Source organism: Lutra lutra, chromosome 17 (genome assembly GCF_902655055.1).
Source record: "Lutra lutra chromosome 17, mLutLut1.2, whole genome shotgun sequence".
NCBI classification, from domain to species: domain Eukaryota; kingdom Metazoa; phylum Chordata; class Mammalia; order Carnivora; family Mustelidae; genus Lutra; species Lutra lutra.
In genome coordinates this window covers 42601958-42615839 of record NC_062294.1, presented here as the reverse complement: position 1 = coordinate 42615839, position 13882 = coordinate 42601958, and the positions used below count along the sequence as shown (strand labels likewise).

The following is a 13882-nucleotide window of genomic DNA, read 5'->3' as shown; positions in this document are numbered from 1 at the left end:
GTTGAGGGTCCCCAAAAGGTTTGTAAAACAAAACAACAACAAGAAAGTGCCACCACAGAGAATCTGAACAATTTTAAAATAGCTCTGGGCCTTTGCTCCTGTGGGGAAACTAGTAGACCCTGCTGTAGAGGCTGGATTCCTACAAGGGTGCCTTCTAGAGGTGGTCCCTTCTGTAGTATGCCATAGCCTTGCCCAGCATTTGTTCCCTTATTGATGACCCAGTTTGTCCCGGGGGCATGAAGAAGGTGCTCCTTTGTTTCCACATCCTCTATTGCTCTTAGGATGAAATCCAAACCCCTAATATGTCAGGAAAGATACCTTGGGCTCCACCCTCTCCCGTCTCTGCTTTGATGTATGTTCCCCCAACCCCCCAAACTACCTTAACACAATGGAACTTCTTTCCCTCCCCTATAACCCAGCCTCTCCAGCTACCAGGCCTTTGTTCAGATGTTCCTCTCTGCCAGGGACAATGTCCTGACAATCTGTGTTTATCCCAGGTTTCAGGGTGCTGATGTTGCTGGTCCAAGAGCCACACTGCAAACTACTGATTACTCCATTATTGTAAGAATTCACATATTTTCTGAGCATTTCCTGTATCTATGTCTTGGGCCTTTCAGTGTCTAAATTCTCCTAAGATTTACAATGAGGAAATGGGTTTGTATGTTCCATAGGAGTTCCAGAATGTAAGTCATTATATAATTAGCAACCTACAGTCATCAACAAATGGTTTTTTTTTTTTTCTCACATAACTACTGACTAATTATCAATGAGTAATCCTGTATGGGACTGTTATTCTTACAAAAATAATTTTTAAAGGAGAAATAAAACCACAAATAATTAAGCAGTTTGTTTACATGTCAGGACCTGCCACCCTTCCAAAAAATCAGGTTCTTCTCAGTGTAATTGGTGAGTACTTACAGACATTGCCCTGTCTTTTCTTGACATGTGCCATTCCAGTCTTAGTGTATAATTTCCATTAACTTGTTGACTGGTGGGTTCCAACAGAGATAAGATAGCTCAGTTCCAAGAGACAAAACCTAGAAGGTGTGGTTTGTAGCAATCTGAAAATTACCATGAAATAGATATTATATGAGATTTGGATAATTTGCATGGGTTTCTCCCTTTTGTCTTCCTTCTGTTAGAAACAAAGACATAACATCCAATTTCCCTAGAATAAGAAGGCTATGTATTGTGTATTGAGGTTTTTGTTCTTTTTATTGTAGGATATATATAATAAAAAGTTTACCATTTTAACAATTTTTAAATGTATGGTAGTATTAAGTACAGTCACACTGCTATGCATCCCTCAGCACCATCCATTTCTAGAAATTTTTCATCATCGCAAACAATAACTGTTCAATTAAAAAATAGCCCCTCCTTCCACCCTGCCAGCAGTACCTTCTTATTCTACTTTCTTATTCTACTTTATGTCTTTATGAATTTCCCTACTATAGGTGCCCCATATAAATGGAATCATACATTTATTCTTTTGTGTATGGCTTATCTCACTGTAATGTTTCCAAGGTTCATAAACATTGTAGTATGTATCAGAATTCTATTCCTTTCAAGGCTGAATAATATTCCATTGTATGTATATGCCACATTTTGTTTATCAGTTCATGTGTTGATGGATATTTGATTGTTTTTCCTCATTTTTGGCTATTGTGAATAATGCTGACACCTTAAATGTTGGTGATCAATTACCTGTTTGAGTTCCTGCTTTCAATTCGTGGAACTGCTGAAAAATATGGTAGTTCTATATTTAACCTCTTGAAGTATCAAAATACTGGTTTCATCAAGGGCTGTCCTATTTTACATTCCCATAAGCACTTCACAAAGCATTCATTTTCTCCACAGTGTTACGGACATTTTTACTTTTCCTTCTTAAAATTTCCCTGTTAGAGCCATCTCCACAGTGATCCCACTGTGGTTTTTGATTTGCATTTCCGATGACCAATTATGTTGACCATTTTTCATGTGTTTATTACCCATTTATATATCTTCTTTGGAGAAATGTCTGTTGCTAGTCTTTCCGGTATGTTTGCATCCTTTTTCATAAAGGATACTGGTTTTTAGTTTGTTTTGTTTTTCTTTCTTGGGATATCTGTGTCTGATTTTAGTATTAGGGCAATTCAATAAAATGATTTAGGAAATGTTGCATTCTTCCCCTTAAATGGTCTTGGCATCCTTGTTGAAAATTAATTGACCATATATGTGAGGGTTTATTTCTAGGCTCTCTCTTCTATTCCATTGGTCTGCCATACTATTACAACTAAGGTAGCACTGTAACAAATTGGGAAGTTGGGTAACGTGAGTCTCCCAACTTTATTCTTAGCATTGTTTTGGCTATTTGAGGCCCTTATGAATTTAGGGATCAGCTTTCCTGCTTCTGGGGGGAAAAAAAAAGCTGTTGGAATTTTAATTGCATTGAATCTGTGAATCTCTTTGGGTATACTGACATCTTAACAATGTTAAGTCTTTTCTGTTTTCTTTTGAACATGGGTAATCTTTCCACTTATTTAGGTCATCTTTAATTTTCTCCAGTAGTGTGTTTTAGTTTTCAGCATACAAATATTTCACCTTGGTTAGATTTATTACTAAATATTTTCCCTTTGTGTTACTACTGTAAATGGAAGGAATTTACTCCTTTCCTATTTGGATTTCATTTATGTTCCATAGATACACAGTGGTTTTTATCATTGGCCTTACTCGTTTTTGTAAATTTTTTTGTGAATCCTTTTAAATATAGGATCATGTCAGTTGCAAAAACATAGTTTTACAATTTCCTCTCCATTGTGGATGTCCTTTATTTTCTTTTCTTGCCTTATAGCTCTGGGATAGAACTTCAAGTACAGTGCTGAACGGTAACTGTGAAAGCAAGTCTTCTGTCTTTTTCTGACTTCAGAGGAAAAGCTTTCAGTCTTTAACCACTGAAGATAATGTTAACTGTAGTTTTTTTTTTTCATATATACCTTTATCATATTGAAGAATTCCCCCTCTGTTCCTAGTTTTCTGAGAATTTTTATCATGAAAGTTACTGGATTTTGTTAAATACCTCTTCTACATAAATTAAGATGATCATTTTAATAATGGGATGGATTACATTGGTTGATTTCCTTCTCACTCTTGGCTTCCTGGGGTAAATTCTACTTGGTCATGGTGAACAATTTAATACACTGTTGGTTTCTATTTGCTAATATTTTGTTGAGGACTTTTGCATCTATATTCACGAAGAACATTGACCTGTAATTTTCTTTTCATTGTGATTTGGTATCTGAATAATGTTGGCCTCATAGAATAAGTTAGGGAGTGTTTCTTCCTCTTAATTTTTTGGAAGCCTGAGAAGGATTCCTGTTAATTCTTCATTAAATGTTTAATGGAATTCACTTGTACAGTGATCTGGTCTAGGACTTTCTTTGTTGGGAGGTTTTTGATTATTGATTCAGTCTCCTTACTTTTTGTAGATCTGTTGAAATATTCTATTTCTATGAGTCAACTTAGGTAAGTTCTGTGTTGCAAGGATTTTGTCCATTTCTGTTTCATTATCTAATTTGTTGGTGTACTAATATTACACTCTATGTTAACTGACTGGAATTTAAATAAAAATTTGGAGAAAAAAATAATTTGTTGGTGTACAGTTGGGGTTTTTTTTTTGTTTTTATTTTTGTTTTTTTGAGAGAGCACACACGAATGATGGGGGAGGGGTTGAAGGAGAGAGAGAGAATCTTAAGCAGGCTCCAGGCCCAGCATGGAGCCTGACAAGGGGCTTGAGATCATTACTTTGAGCCAAAATTAGATAGACACTTAACCAGCTGAGCAACCCAGGCACCCCTACGGTTGTTCTTAATATTGTCTTATCTTTTTTACTACTTTTTTTTTTTTTTTAAAGATTTTATTTATTTATTTGACAGAGAGAGATCACAAGTAGACGGAGAGGCAGGCAGAGAGAGAGAGGGAAGCAGGCTTCTTGCTGAGCAGAGAGCCCAATGTGGGACTCGATCCCAGGGTCCTGGGATCATGACCTGAGCTGAAGGCAGCGGCTTAACCCACTGAGCCACCCAGGCACCCTCTTTTTTACTTCTGTAAGGTTGGTAGTAATAGCTCTATTTTCAATTCTGGTTTTAGTTATTTGTGTTTTCTTTTTTCTCTTTGTCAGGTAAAGGTCTGACAATTCTGTTGATCTTTTCAAAGAGCCAGCTTGTGGTTTCATTGATTTTTCTCTGTGTCTTTCTTTTTTTTTTTTTAATTTTTTTTAATTTTATTTATTTGTTTGACAGATTACAAGTAGGCAGAGAGGCAGGCAGAGAGAGAGAGAGGAGGAAGCAGGCTCCCTGCTGAGTAGGGAGCCCGATGCGGGGCTCGATCCCAGGACCCTGGGACCATGACCTGAGCCGAAGGTAGAGGCTTTAACCCACTGAGCCACCCAGGTGCCCCTCTCTGTGTCTTTCTATTTTTTATTTGATTTATCTCAACTTTGTTTTCCTTATTATTTCCTTCTTCTATACCTTTTTGTTTAATTTGTCCTTTTTTTTAGTTCCTGAGGGTGTAAAGTTAGGTTATTGATTCAAAATGTTTTCTCATGTAGGCAATTTGTTACAAGTTCCCCTTCTAGCTCTGTTTTTTTCTATATGCCATTTTAGTATGCTGTGTTTTCATTAGTCTTTTTTTTTTTTTAAGATTTTTTTTTATTTATTTATTTGACAGAGAGATCACAAGTAGGCAGAGAGGCAGGCAGAGAGAGAGGAGGAAGCAGGCTCCCTGCCGAGCAGAGAGCCCGATGTGGGGCTCGATCCCAGGACTCTGAGATCATGACCTGAGCCGAAGGCAGCGGCTTAACCCACTGAGCCACCCAGGCGCCCCTCATTAGTCTTTTTTGATTAACATTTTCAGATTTGTGATTTAGTCTTTGGCCCAGTGATTGTTTTCTTAGTCTATACAGGCTGCTATAACAAAATACCAGAGATAAGCTACCCAGTAGCTTATAAGCAGCATAAATTTATTTTTCATAGTTCTTGAGGGTGGAAGTCTGAGATCAGGGTGCCAGCATTGTCAGGCTCTCTTTCAGGTTGCAGACTGCTTTTGTATCCTCATTGGGCAGAAGGGGCTAAAGAGTTCTGTGGGATCTCTTTTATAAGAGCACTAATCCCTGGGGCGCCTGTGTGGCTCAGTGGGTTAAAGCCTCTGCCTTCTACTGGGGTCATGATCTCAGGGTCCTGGGATTGAGCCCCACATCGGGCTCTCTGCTCAGTGGGGAGCCTGCTTCCTCCTCTCTCCCTGCCTGCTCCTCTGCCTACTTGTGATCTCTGCAAATAAATAAATAAAATCTTTAAAAAGAAAAAAAAAAAAAGAGCACTAATCCCATTCATGAGGGTTCCACCATTGTGACCTAAGCATCTCTCAAAAGATCCATCTTTTAATACCATCACAGTGGGTAGTAGAACTTCAACATAGGAACTTGGGGAGGACACACTCAGGCCATAGCAGTTGTTTAAGAGTGCATAGTTTAATTTCTGCATGTTTGTCCACTTTGCCTTATTAATTTCTAACTTCCTCCTGTTGTGGTCAAGGAAGTTGCTTTGTATGATATCTGTTAAATCTATTGATACTTGTTTTATGGGCTAATAAATCCATCATGAAAAATGTGCTGTGTGTAATTGAGAAGAATGTGTATTTTGAGGTGGAATATTGTTATTTGTCTGTTGGATGTAGTTGGTTTGTTACAGTGTCCTATTCCTTTATTCCTTTACATATCACTAGTGTTGTTGTATCTTTTTTCTATGAACACTTTATTAGTATATAATAACCTTGTCATTTGTAACCTTTCAGATTTAAAGTCTGTTTTGTCTGACATTAATATTGGAGGCACCACAGCTCTGGTCTGATTACTGTTTGCATAAAAGAGCTTTTCCACTCTTTGACTTTTAACATATTTGTGTCTTTGGATCTACTGTGACTCACTTGTAGACAGCATTTGCTTGGATCATTTTTAACTCCATTCTGCCAATCTCTTTTATTGGAGAATTTAATCCATTTATATTAAAAGTAATTACAGGAAAGGAGGAATTTCTGCCTTTCTGCTCTTGATTTTCTGTATGCCTTACAGCTTTTTGAGTCTCATTTCCTCCATTGGTGTCTGAGGAAGCCTGGGTGACAACAAAAGGGAACTTTGTAAGGTGGGCAGTAGTCCCTCTGCGGATGAGTTTGTTAATAAGGGAGATAAAGAGACATTCTAGGCTGAAGGATCAGCATGCCAAAGGGAATATTTTTTGTTCAAAGAGGCATAAGAGGACCTGTGTCATTGCCAAAAGAAACCTTAATCTTCTGAGACACAATATTGTCATGGGGCAGTTTTATGGTCTTTTACTGGGTGTTCAAATCTAGCATATGTTGTTGAGTTGTGACTCTGGGAAGCTTGCTAGAATTGAGTCTGAGTGCTGACAATGCCAGGGAAATGATTGTGACATTCACCTTGTGGTCAGCGGGAGGATTAATAAAAGTAAGAAAAACACACCAAGCAACGCATATGTGCCAAGCACTCTGTTGTTTGCTTTATGAATATTTTCTCTTTAATTCTCACAACCACCTAGTAAAACAAGAATTTTATTTTGATGTAGAAATCAAAGCTTGAGAGATGAAGGGACTTCCTCCCGCTTATACAGGCATACCTCATTTTCTTGTACTTCACTTTATTGTGATTTGCATTTTTTACAAAGTGATGAAGGTTTGTGGCAATGTTGCATCAAACAAATCTGTTGACATCATTTTTCCAACAGCATTTGCTTGCTTTGTGTTTCTGTCACATTCTGGTAATTCTCAAAATATTAAAACCTTTTCTTTATTATTATACTTGTGGTGGTGATCTGTGATCAGTGATCTCTTTGATGTCACTGTTGTCATTGTGTGGGATGCCAGGAACTGCACTCATATAAAACCATGAACTTAATAGTGTGTTCAGACTGTTCCACTAACCTCCTGTTCCCCCATCTCTCTCTTCTCCTCAGGCCTCCTTATTCCCTGAGACACAATATTGAAACTAAGCCAGATGATAACCCTACAATGGCCTCTAAGTGTTCAAGCGAAAGGAAGAGTCACACATCTCTCACTTTAAATCAAGAGCTAGAAATGATTCAGCTTAGCGAGCAAGGCATTCAAAAGCCAAAAGAGGCTGAAAGCTAGGCCTCTCGCACCAGACAGCCAAGTTGTGAAGGCAAAGGCAGAGTTCTTGAGGAAAATTAAAAGTGCTACTCCAGTGAACACACAAATGTGTGAACACCAGCCACGACATTCCCATAAACCACAGCCTAATCCGGAGCAAGGCCCTAACTCTTCAGTTGTAGGTAGGCTGAGAGAGGTGAGGAAGCTGCAGAAGAGAAGCTGGAAATGAGCAGAGGTTGATGCATGCAGTTTAAGAAGCCATCTCTCGAACAGAAAAGTACAAGGTAAAGCCGAGAGTGCTGATAGTAGGAGCTGCGGCAAGTTCTCCAGAAGATCTAACTAAAACAATTCATTGAAGGTGGCTACACTAAACAACAGATTTTCAATGTAGATGAAACACCTTCCATTGGGAAAGTTGTCATCTAGGACTTTCACAGCTAGAGAGAAGCCAGTGCCTGGCTTAGAGGTTCAAAGTACACGCCGACTCTGCTTAGGGGCAAATGCAGCTGATGACTTTAAGTGGAAACCAGTGTCCACTGACCATTCTGAAAATCCAAGGACCCTTAAGAATTATGCTAATTCTCTTCTGCCTGTGCTCTGTGAATGAAAGTACAGAGCCTGGATGACAGCACATCTGCGTATAGCTTGGCTTATTGAATGTTTTAGGCCCACTGTTAAGACCTAGTGCTCAGGAAAAAAAAAAATTCTTTTCAAAAATATATGGTCTGATTGACAATGCACTGGTCACCCAAGAGGTCTGGTAGAGAAATGTACAATGAGATTAATGTTTTCATGACTGCTAACACATCAGTTTTGCAGCCCATGAATCAAGAAGTAATTTTGCCTTTCAAGTCTTTTTAAGAAAAACATTTTGTAAGGCTATAGCTGCCGTAGATAGTGATTCCTCTGATGGATCTGGGCAAAGTCAATAAAAATCTTCTGGAAAGAAAAAAAAAATCTTCTGGAAAGAATTCATCCTTCTAGATGCCATTCATGATTCATGATTCACGGAAAGAGGTCAAATTATCAACATGAACAAGAGTTTGGAGGAAGTTGATCTAATCCTTGTGGATGACTTTGAGGATATAAGGCTTGAGCAGAGGAAATTACTGCAGATGTGGCAGAAAGAGCAAGTGAACTCGAATTACAAGTGGAGGCTGAGGATGTGACTGAATTGCTGTGATCTCATTCAGCCGAAGGGACGAGGAGCTGCTCTTTAGGGATGAGCAAAGAACATGGTTTCTTAAAATGGGGTCTCCTCCTGGGGGAGATGGTGAAGATTGCTGAAATGACAGCAGAGCACTTAGATTGTTACCTAAGTTAGTTGATAAAGCAGCAACAAAGTTTGGGAAGATTGACTCCAGTTTTTAAATGGGTAAAATGCTGTCAGCACTTCATGACAGAGAAATCATTCTTGAAAAGTCAACCGATGCGGCAGACTTCATTGCAGTCTTATTTTAAGAAATGGCCACAGCCACCCCAGCCTTCAGCAACTGCCACCCTGATCAGTGAGCAGCCACCAACAAAAGACCCCCTCCTCCACCAGCAAAAAGATTATGACTTACAGAAACTCAGATTATATTGAGCAATAAAGTATTTTTCAATTAAGGTATGTACTTTTGTATAAACATAAGGAAAAAATCCACTGGACTCCCTTCATTGCAGCACTCGTTTATTACAGTGTTTAGTACAGTGGTCTGTGACCAAACCTGCACTCTCTCTCTCAAGTAGGACTGTGTAGAAGGCAGCTGCCAGTCTCGACAGGCTGATTCAGGCCCAGGAATGTGGGTGCAGAACTGGAGACATTTTGTTGTTTGAATGGTGCATTGAAAACCCTTAGCTGAAAGTTCAGGTTCCAGCACACAGTTGAGGGGCACGGCCAGCCCTGAGGCTCAGCTGCCACCGCTAATAATATTGCTGATCACTGCAGTCCTCTTCCTATTTGCCTTTAGTGCCAGAGCTCTTACTTTCTGTGCCTCTGAAGGTGCACAGCCTTGTCGTTCTTTCGTCAGTGGCTTCTTCATCAGCAATTTCTCCCCCAACACAACTGCTTAAAATCCTATTTAAGGTGTCTGACTTCCCTTTGATGCCCAGCACAGAGATAGACTCCTGGGAAGTGCCCAGTGGTGCGTGCCTTGGTTCTTTCGGGATCTGTACCAGTGGCTGCACGATAGGTTCTAATCACATCCGACTAACCCAAACTAATGAAGCTGCTCTCACGTTACAGGCATCGATGACCTTCAATAACTTGGTCATAACTTGACCGTGAGGGCAGCTGCACTCAGCCCAGAGGACTTGTACTGAGAGGTGATACGGAAGGCTGTGTTTGGGCTTCGGATCTCACTGGGTAAAGCCTCACCTCTCCTCCATGATGCCCCCTTCATTCTGCCTTTTCTTCAGAACACATCTTTAGGGCACCCTTCCTCCTTCCTGCAGCCCAGGTGGGTTTTTCACCTTCTCCCATCTGGTGTTCTTTGTGTCTCCTTGGAATATATGGGGAAATAAATATACTTCCCCTGAAAATGGCTCAAATGCCAAAGGAGGACTTGTTGGAAGAAAATAGGTGTGTCTTGTAAGAACCTCCAAAAAGTGAACCGGTAAGTAAATAAGAGGTGATTAGGAAGACTCACTAGATGTGACAGACCAGAATGATGAAGCAGCCATGTGAAGATGATGATAATGATGAAATTAATAGCTAATATTCACTGAATGCTTTTGAGGTGTCAGGCACTATAAACGTTTTGTACCAATTAACTCATTTAGCTTCATAATAATCCTGTGAGGTGTTACAGTAGATGGTGAAGTAATTTGTCCAAAGTCCTATAAAGACAGTATACATGCAACTTGGATTTATATCCAGGTAACATGACTTCTGGGCATATACTCTTCACACACACACACACACTCTTGAGCTCTTGAAAGGTAGAGTGTGTCTTATTCATCTGACTCACAGTAGATGCTCAAGAAGTGGTTAACAGACGTGACTGAGTATGATTCTCCATCAGTGACATTGTAACATCATGATCTTAGCCCAACCTTCCAATAAGATAACATACTCTTACTGCTCTAAGTCCTTCACTATATTTAACCATGACTTTCTTTTCCTAGTTCAGTATCACTGTAAAATGTTATCATGTGCATGCTCATTCTTAATTGACAAAATATGAATATTTGGATGAATCCTCTCATAACAGACTAACAAAATAACCTAAAACTATGCGTAGTGGAAGCAAATAAAACCTAAGGGTTGAAGTAATTCTTTGTCTTTATGGTACCAGTGCTTGGAAGAGCGGGGGAAGCACAGAGTGGGAGAAACAGAAAGCTTGCAATGCATTACCCTGTAACTGGATATAGTCAGCGGCCAATCTGTCCATAATCACAACGGTTCTTAATCCTTGTTTGGTACCATTCTGTGCTTCCCTTGTCTCTCAGAGATCCTTCAACATTCCTTAGAATCTCATAAATAAAATTAAATCAAAGGAAAGATAAATCTCTTTTTAAAAAATCACCACCCCATTCCAAACTGACTATTTCCACCTCTTGGTTTTCAGTTAAGGTAGCTCACGTACTAGAGCAGAATATTTTGTCTTAAGTTGGAAACCTTATCACTCATTCCACATCAGAATTATGTCAGTGATATAATATTCCTTTTTAAAATAATTTACTTACATCAGATGCCATAGAGAACATAACCTGAAATATAAGTGGTAGAAGTGCCCTTTATTTCCAAGTGTCCAGACTGTTCTGACGATTACTACTTATCACCTGTCTAGTCACAAGACAGGAAACCAGGGGGCTAGTCAGGCTATTTATCTAAAACTATTTGAGCCAGCATCTGTACAAACCATGAGTATCTCTCAGTGTTTGGTAGAGAAAATAAAAACTGTCTTATTTCAAGAAGACTTACAAGTAAATGTTTTCAAAACCGGTAGGCAGGCTGGAGGAAAAGTGATGGGGACAGCTCTGGACTATTAATTTCAATGTAAATGCTCATCACTATGACCCAGCGTGGAGAAATGACTGTTGCTGGTACCAATAATGCTGCCAGCAGTGATAGCACAGTGCCACGGGACCTGACACTAGACACTGGATCGTGGCATCTAGATGCAGCAAACGTGACGGAACAGGCTTGTGTACTTGGCGTAGAATGACTCCCAGAGTACGTGGCCCTCACACAGCTATGCAGTTAGTGCTCATCCCTTAGTATTCGGATTGCAAACCACATCCACCATTAAGCCTGCTCTGATCTCTCCTGCTAGTTTGTTGTTTCCTGGTTATGTTCTCACTGCACTTGTAAAAATTAAAATGTGTGAAACTGACACCAAAATAATGATATTCTTAGCACAGAGATCAGGCCGTTTTTCTCTAGCTTAGCTAGTCTCCCCTAAAGGATATAGTAAGGCTTAATTCTTCAAAAGGGAAGTAGGAAATCTGGTAAGAAATATCAGTGTCACAGTGAAAGAGTTCATTATATACAAACTGAGTTTATTATTAGAGACCAAAAACTTTATTCACACCAACTTTTGCTGCTTCTGCAGCTTTAATTTTTAACTTTAAAACATTTTCTGGATCCACTGGGTGACTAAATATCTTCACATGCCCATTAGCTAAAGAAACTTCTATGTAGGACTTGAGTAAAATGGCATGCTACTGCTATAAGAAAGGCATATCATTTATAATCTACTTGTTTGCTCTCCTGTAGAACTGCTTACAAACAGCATCATTGCAAAGAAAGATTTACAGAGAATTCCTACATCCGTCAGGCTGTTCTCGGATTAATCTTCTGATGTCTAGCAAGGTAAGAACTCATAGTGGACAGTTTGCTACATTTCTCATACAAGCTCTCTCCAGTGTGCATTGATACAGAATAAGGGATACACCTTAACGGAAGGACTTCCCACCATTTTTATATTCCTTTTCCTTCCCTCTTGTGTGTACTCAGTAAGAAATTCATATTCCCTAATGTCTTCCCCATGTTACATATAAAGGGTTTTTTCCCAGTGTGCACTTGTGTCAATTAAGGGATTAATACTGGCTAAGGGCTTTCTCACATTTATTGCCTATGAATTATTGCCTTCATAGGCAATAAATGGTCTCTCCACAGTGTGAAGTGTGATGGACAGTAGGCTTGTACCCCTGCTAAAGGCCTTCCCACATTCACTACATTCATCAGATTTTTTTTCCAGTAAAAATTTTCAGGAAAGATCTATGGCTAAAGCGTATTATGACAAATATTCTGTTCATATAGTTTCTCTCTCATGTGATTTCTCACATGTGTAATCATTCATATGGCCTAAAGGCTTTTCTATACTTATTGCACTACTGGGTTTCTCTCCATTATGTATTCTCTGATGGGCAGTAAGATTTGAGCCTTTGCTAAAAGCCTTCCCACACTTGTTACATTTATATGGCTTTTCTCCAGTATGAATTCTCTGATGTACAGTAAGGTTCGAACTGCAGCTGAAGGTCTTCCCACATTTAATACATTCATAGGGCTTCTCTCCAGTATGAATTCTGTGATGTTGAAGCAGGGACGACCTATGACTAAAGGCTTTCCCACATATATTGCATTCATAAGGTTTCAATCTGGTGTGATTTCTTAAATGCATATTCAGTGATTCTGGCTGGTTGAAGGATTTCCTGCATTTCTGACATTCAAAAGGCTTTTCCTCGTTATGAATACTCTGATGCTGAATAAGAAATGACAAGCTGCTGAAGACTTTCAGACATTTGCTGCATTCGAATTGTTTCTCTATAGTGTGGATTCTTTGATGTCGAGTAAGGTGGGAGCTGCAGCAAAAGGCTTTTCCACATTCACTGCATTCATAAGGTTTCTCTCCAGTGTGAGTTTTCTGATGGTGAATGAGAGATGACCTATGAATGAAGGCTTTCTCACATATTCGACACTCATAGAGTTTTTCTTGAGTATGAATTCTCAGATGTTCAATAAGATGTGAAACACGACTAAACGACTTTCCACAGTTCATACATTCATATGGCTTCTCTCCAGTGTGAGTACGCTGATGGTTAGTGAGTGAGGACACATGGCTAAAGGCCTTCCCACATTCAATACATTTGTAAGGTTTCTCTCCACTGTGACTTATCTGATGTCGAGTTAGGGATGAGCCATGGCTAAAAGTCTTCCCACATTCATGACATTCATATGGTTTCTCTCCTGTATGAATTCTCCAATGGCGATTAAGGATTGATTGTTTGCCAAAGGCTTTCCCACATTCATTGCATGTATAGATTTTCTCTCTATTAGAAGTCTGATTAAGGGTAAGAGATTTGCTCTGACTGAAGGCTGACACACTTCCTTTAGAATCCAAAAGTTTCTTCCCACCATTGATCTCCTCATTTTTTATAACAGACTCTTTTGGTAAGCTCTTCTTACATATATCATGTTCATGTGATTTCCCTTCAGCAGAAATTTTCTGTGGTTCAGAAAGAATAGACTTCAAAGAGAAGATGCTGCTAAATGCATTGTATTTGTAAACATTTTCCCCAGTAGGACCTTCTCTAAAGGTGAGGGTCACTGGTCTGAAATGTTCTACCTGATTTTCATGCTTCCCTTCCAACTTCTCTATATATTCCCAGTCCTTGTTTAAACTGGAAAATTCATGACTGTGTTTTGTCATTTTTTCTGCTATTACCATTTGGGGTGAATCTTCATCATAAATATCCTCCTTCGTTACTAATTCCTTGTTTTCCCATCTTGATTCCCAAT

General features: G+C 39.2%; 1 protein-coding gene and 1 long non-coding RNA gene across 16 annotated transcripts in view; one reads left to right on the top strand and one right to left on the bottom strand.

Annotated features, from left to right (window-relative positions):
• LOC125088489 (uncharacterized) overlaps positions 1-11948 on the top strand; it is a 26366-nt gene extending 14418 nt beyond the window's left edge. For 2 of the 4 annotated variants that reach the window (XR_007123717.1, XR_007123718.1), the window contains exons 2-4: positions 7002-8764; positions 9383-9596; positions 11858-11948. This is a non-coding gene — a long non-coding RNA (uncharacterized LOC125088489). Of the gene's footprint in view, positions 1-3478; positions 3502-7001; positions 8765-9382; positions 9597-11857 lie in introns of those variants that run through there. The other 2 variants (XR_007123719.1, XR_007123720.1) reach the window with 2 other exon arrangements.
• Positions 1-13882, bottom strand: part of ZNF181 (zinc finger protein 181) — a 37303-nt gene that overhangs the window by 13782 nt on the left and 9639 nt on the right. For 8 of the 12 annotated variants that reach the window (XM_047709681.1, XM_047709679.1, XM_047709680.1 and 5 more), the window contains exon 5: positions 9590-13882. The exons of 2 other annotated variants lie outside the window; for them this stretch is intronic. In XM_047709681.1, coding sequence (XP_047565637.1) covers positions 12396-13882 — 1487 coding nt within the window. In that variant the 3' untranslated portion in view covers positions 9590-12395. Of the gene's footprint in view, positions 1-5369; positions 6144-9589 lie in introns of those variants that run through there. 2 more of the 12 variants (XM_047709685.1, XM_047709684.1) reach the window with 2 other exon arrangements.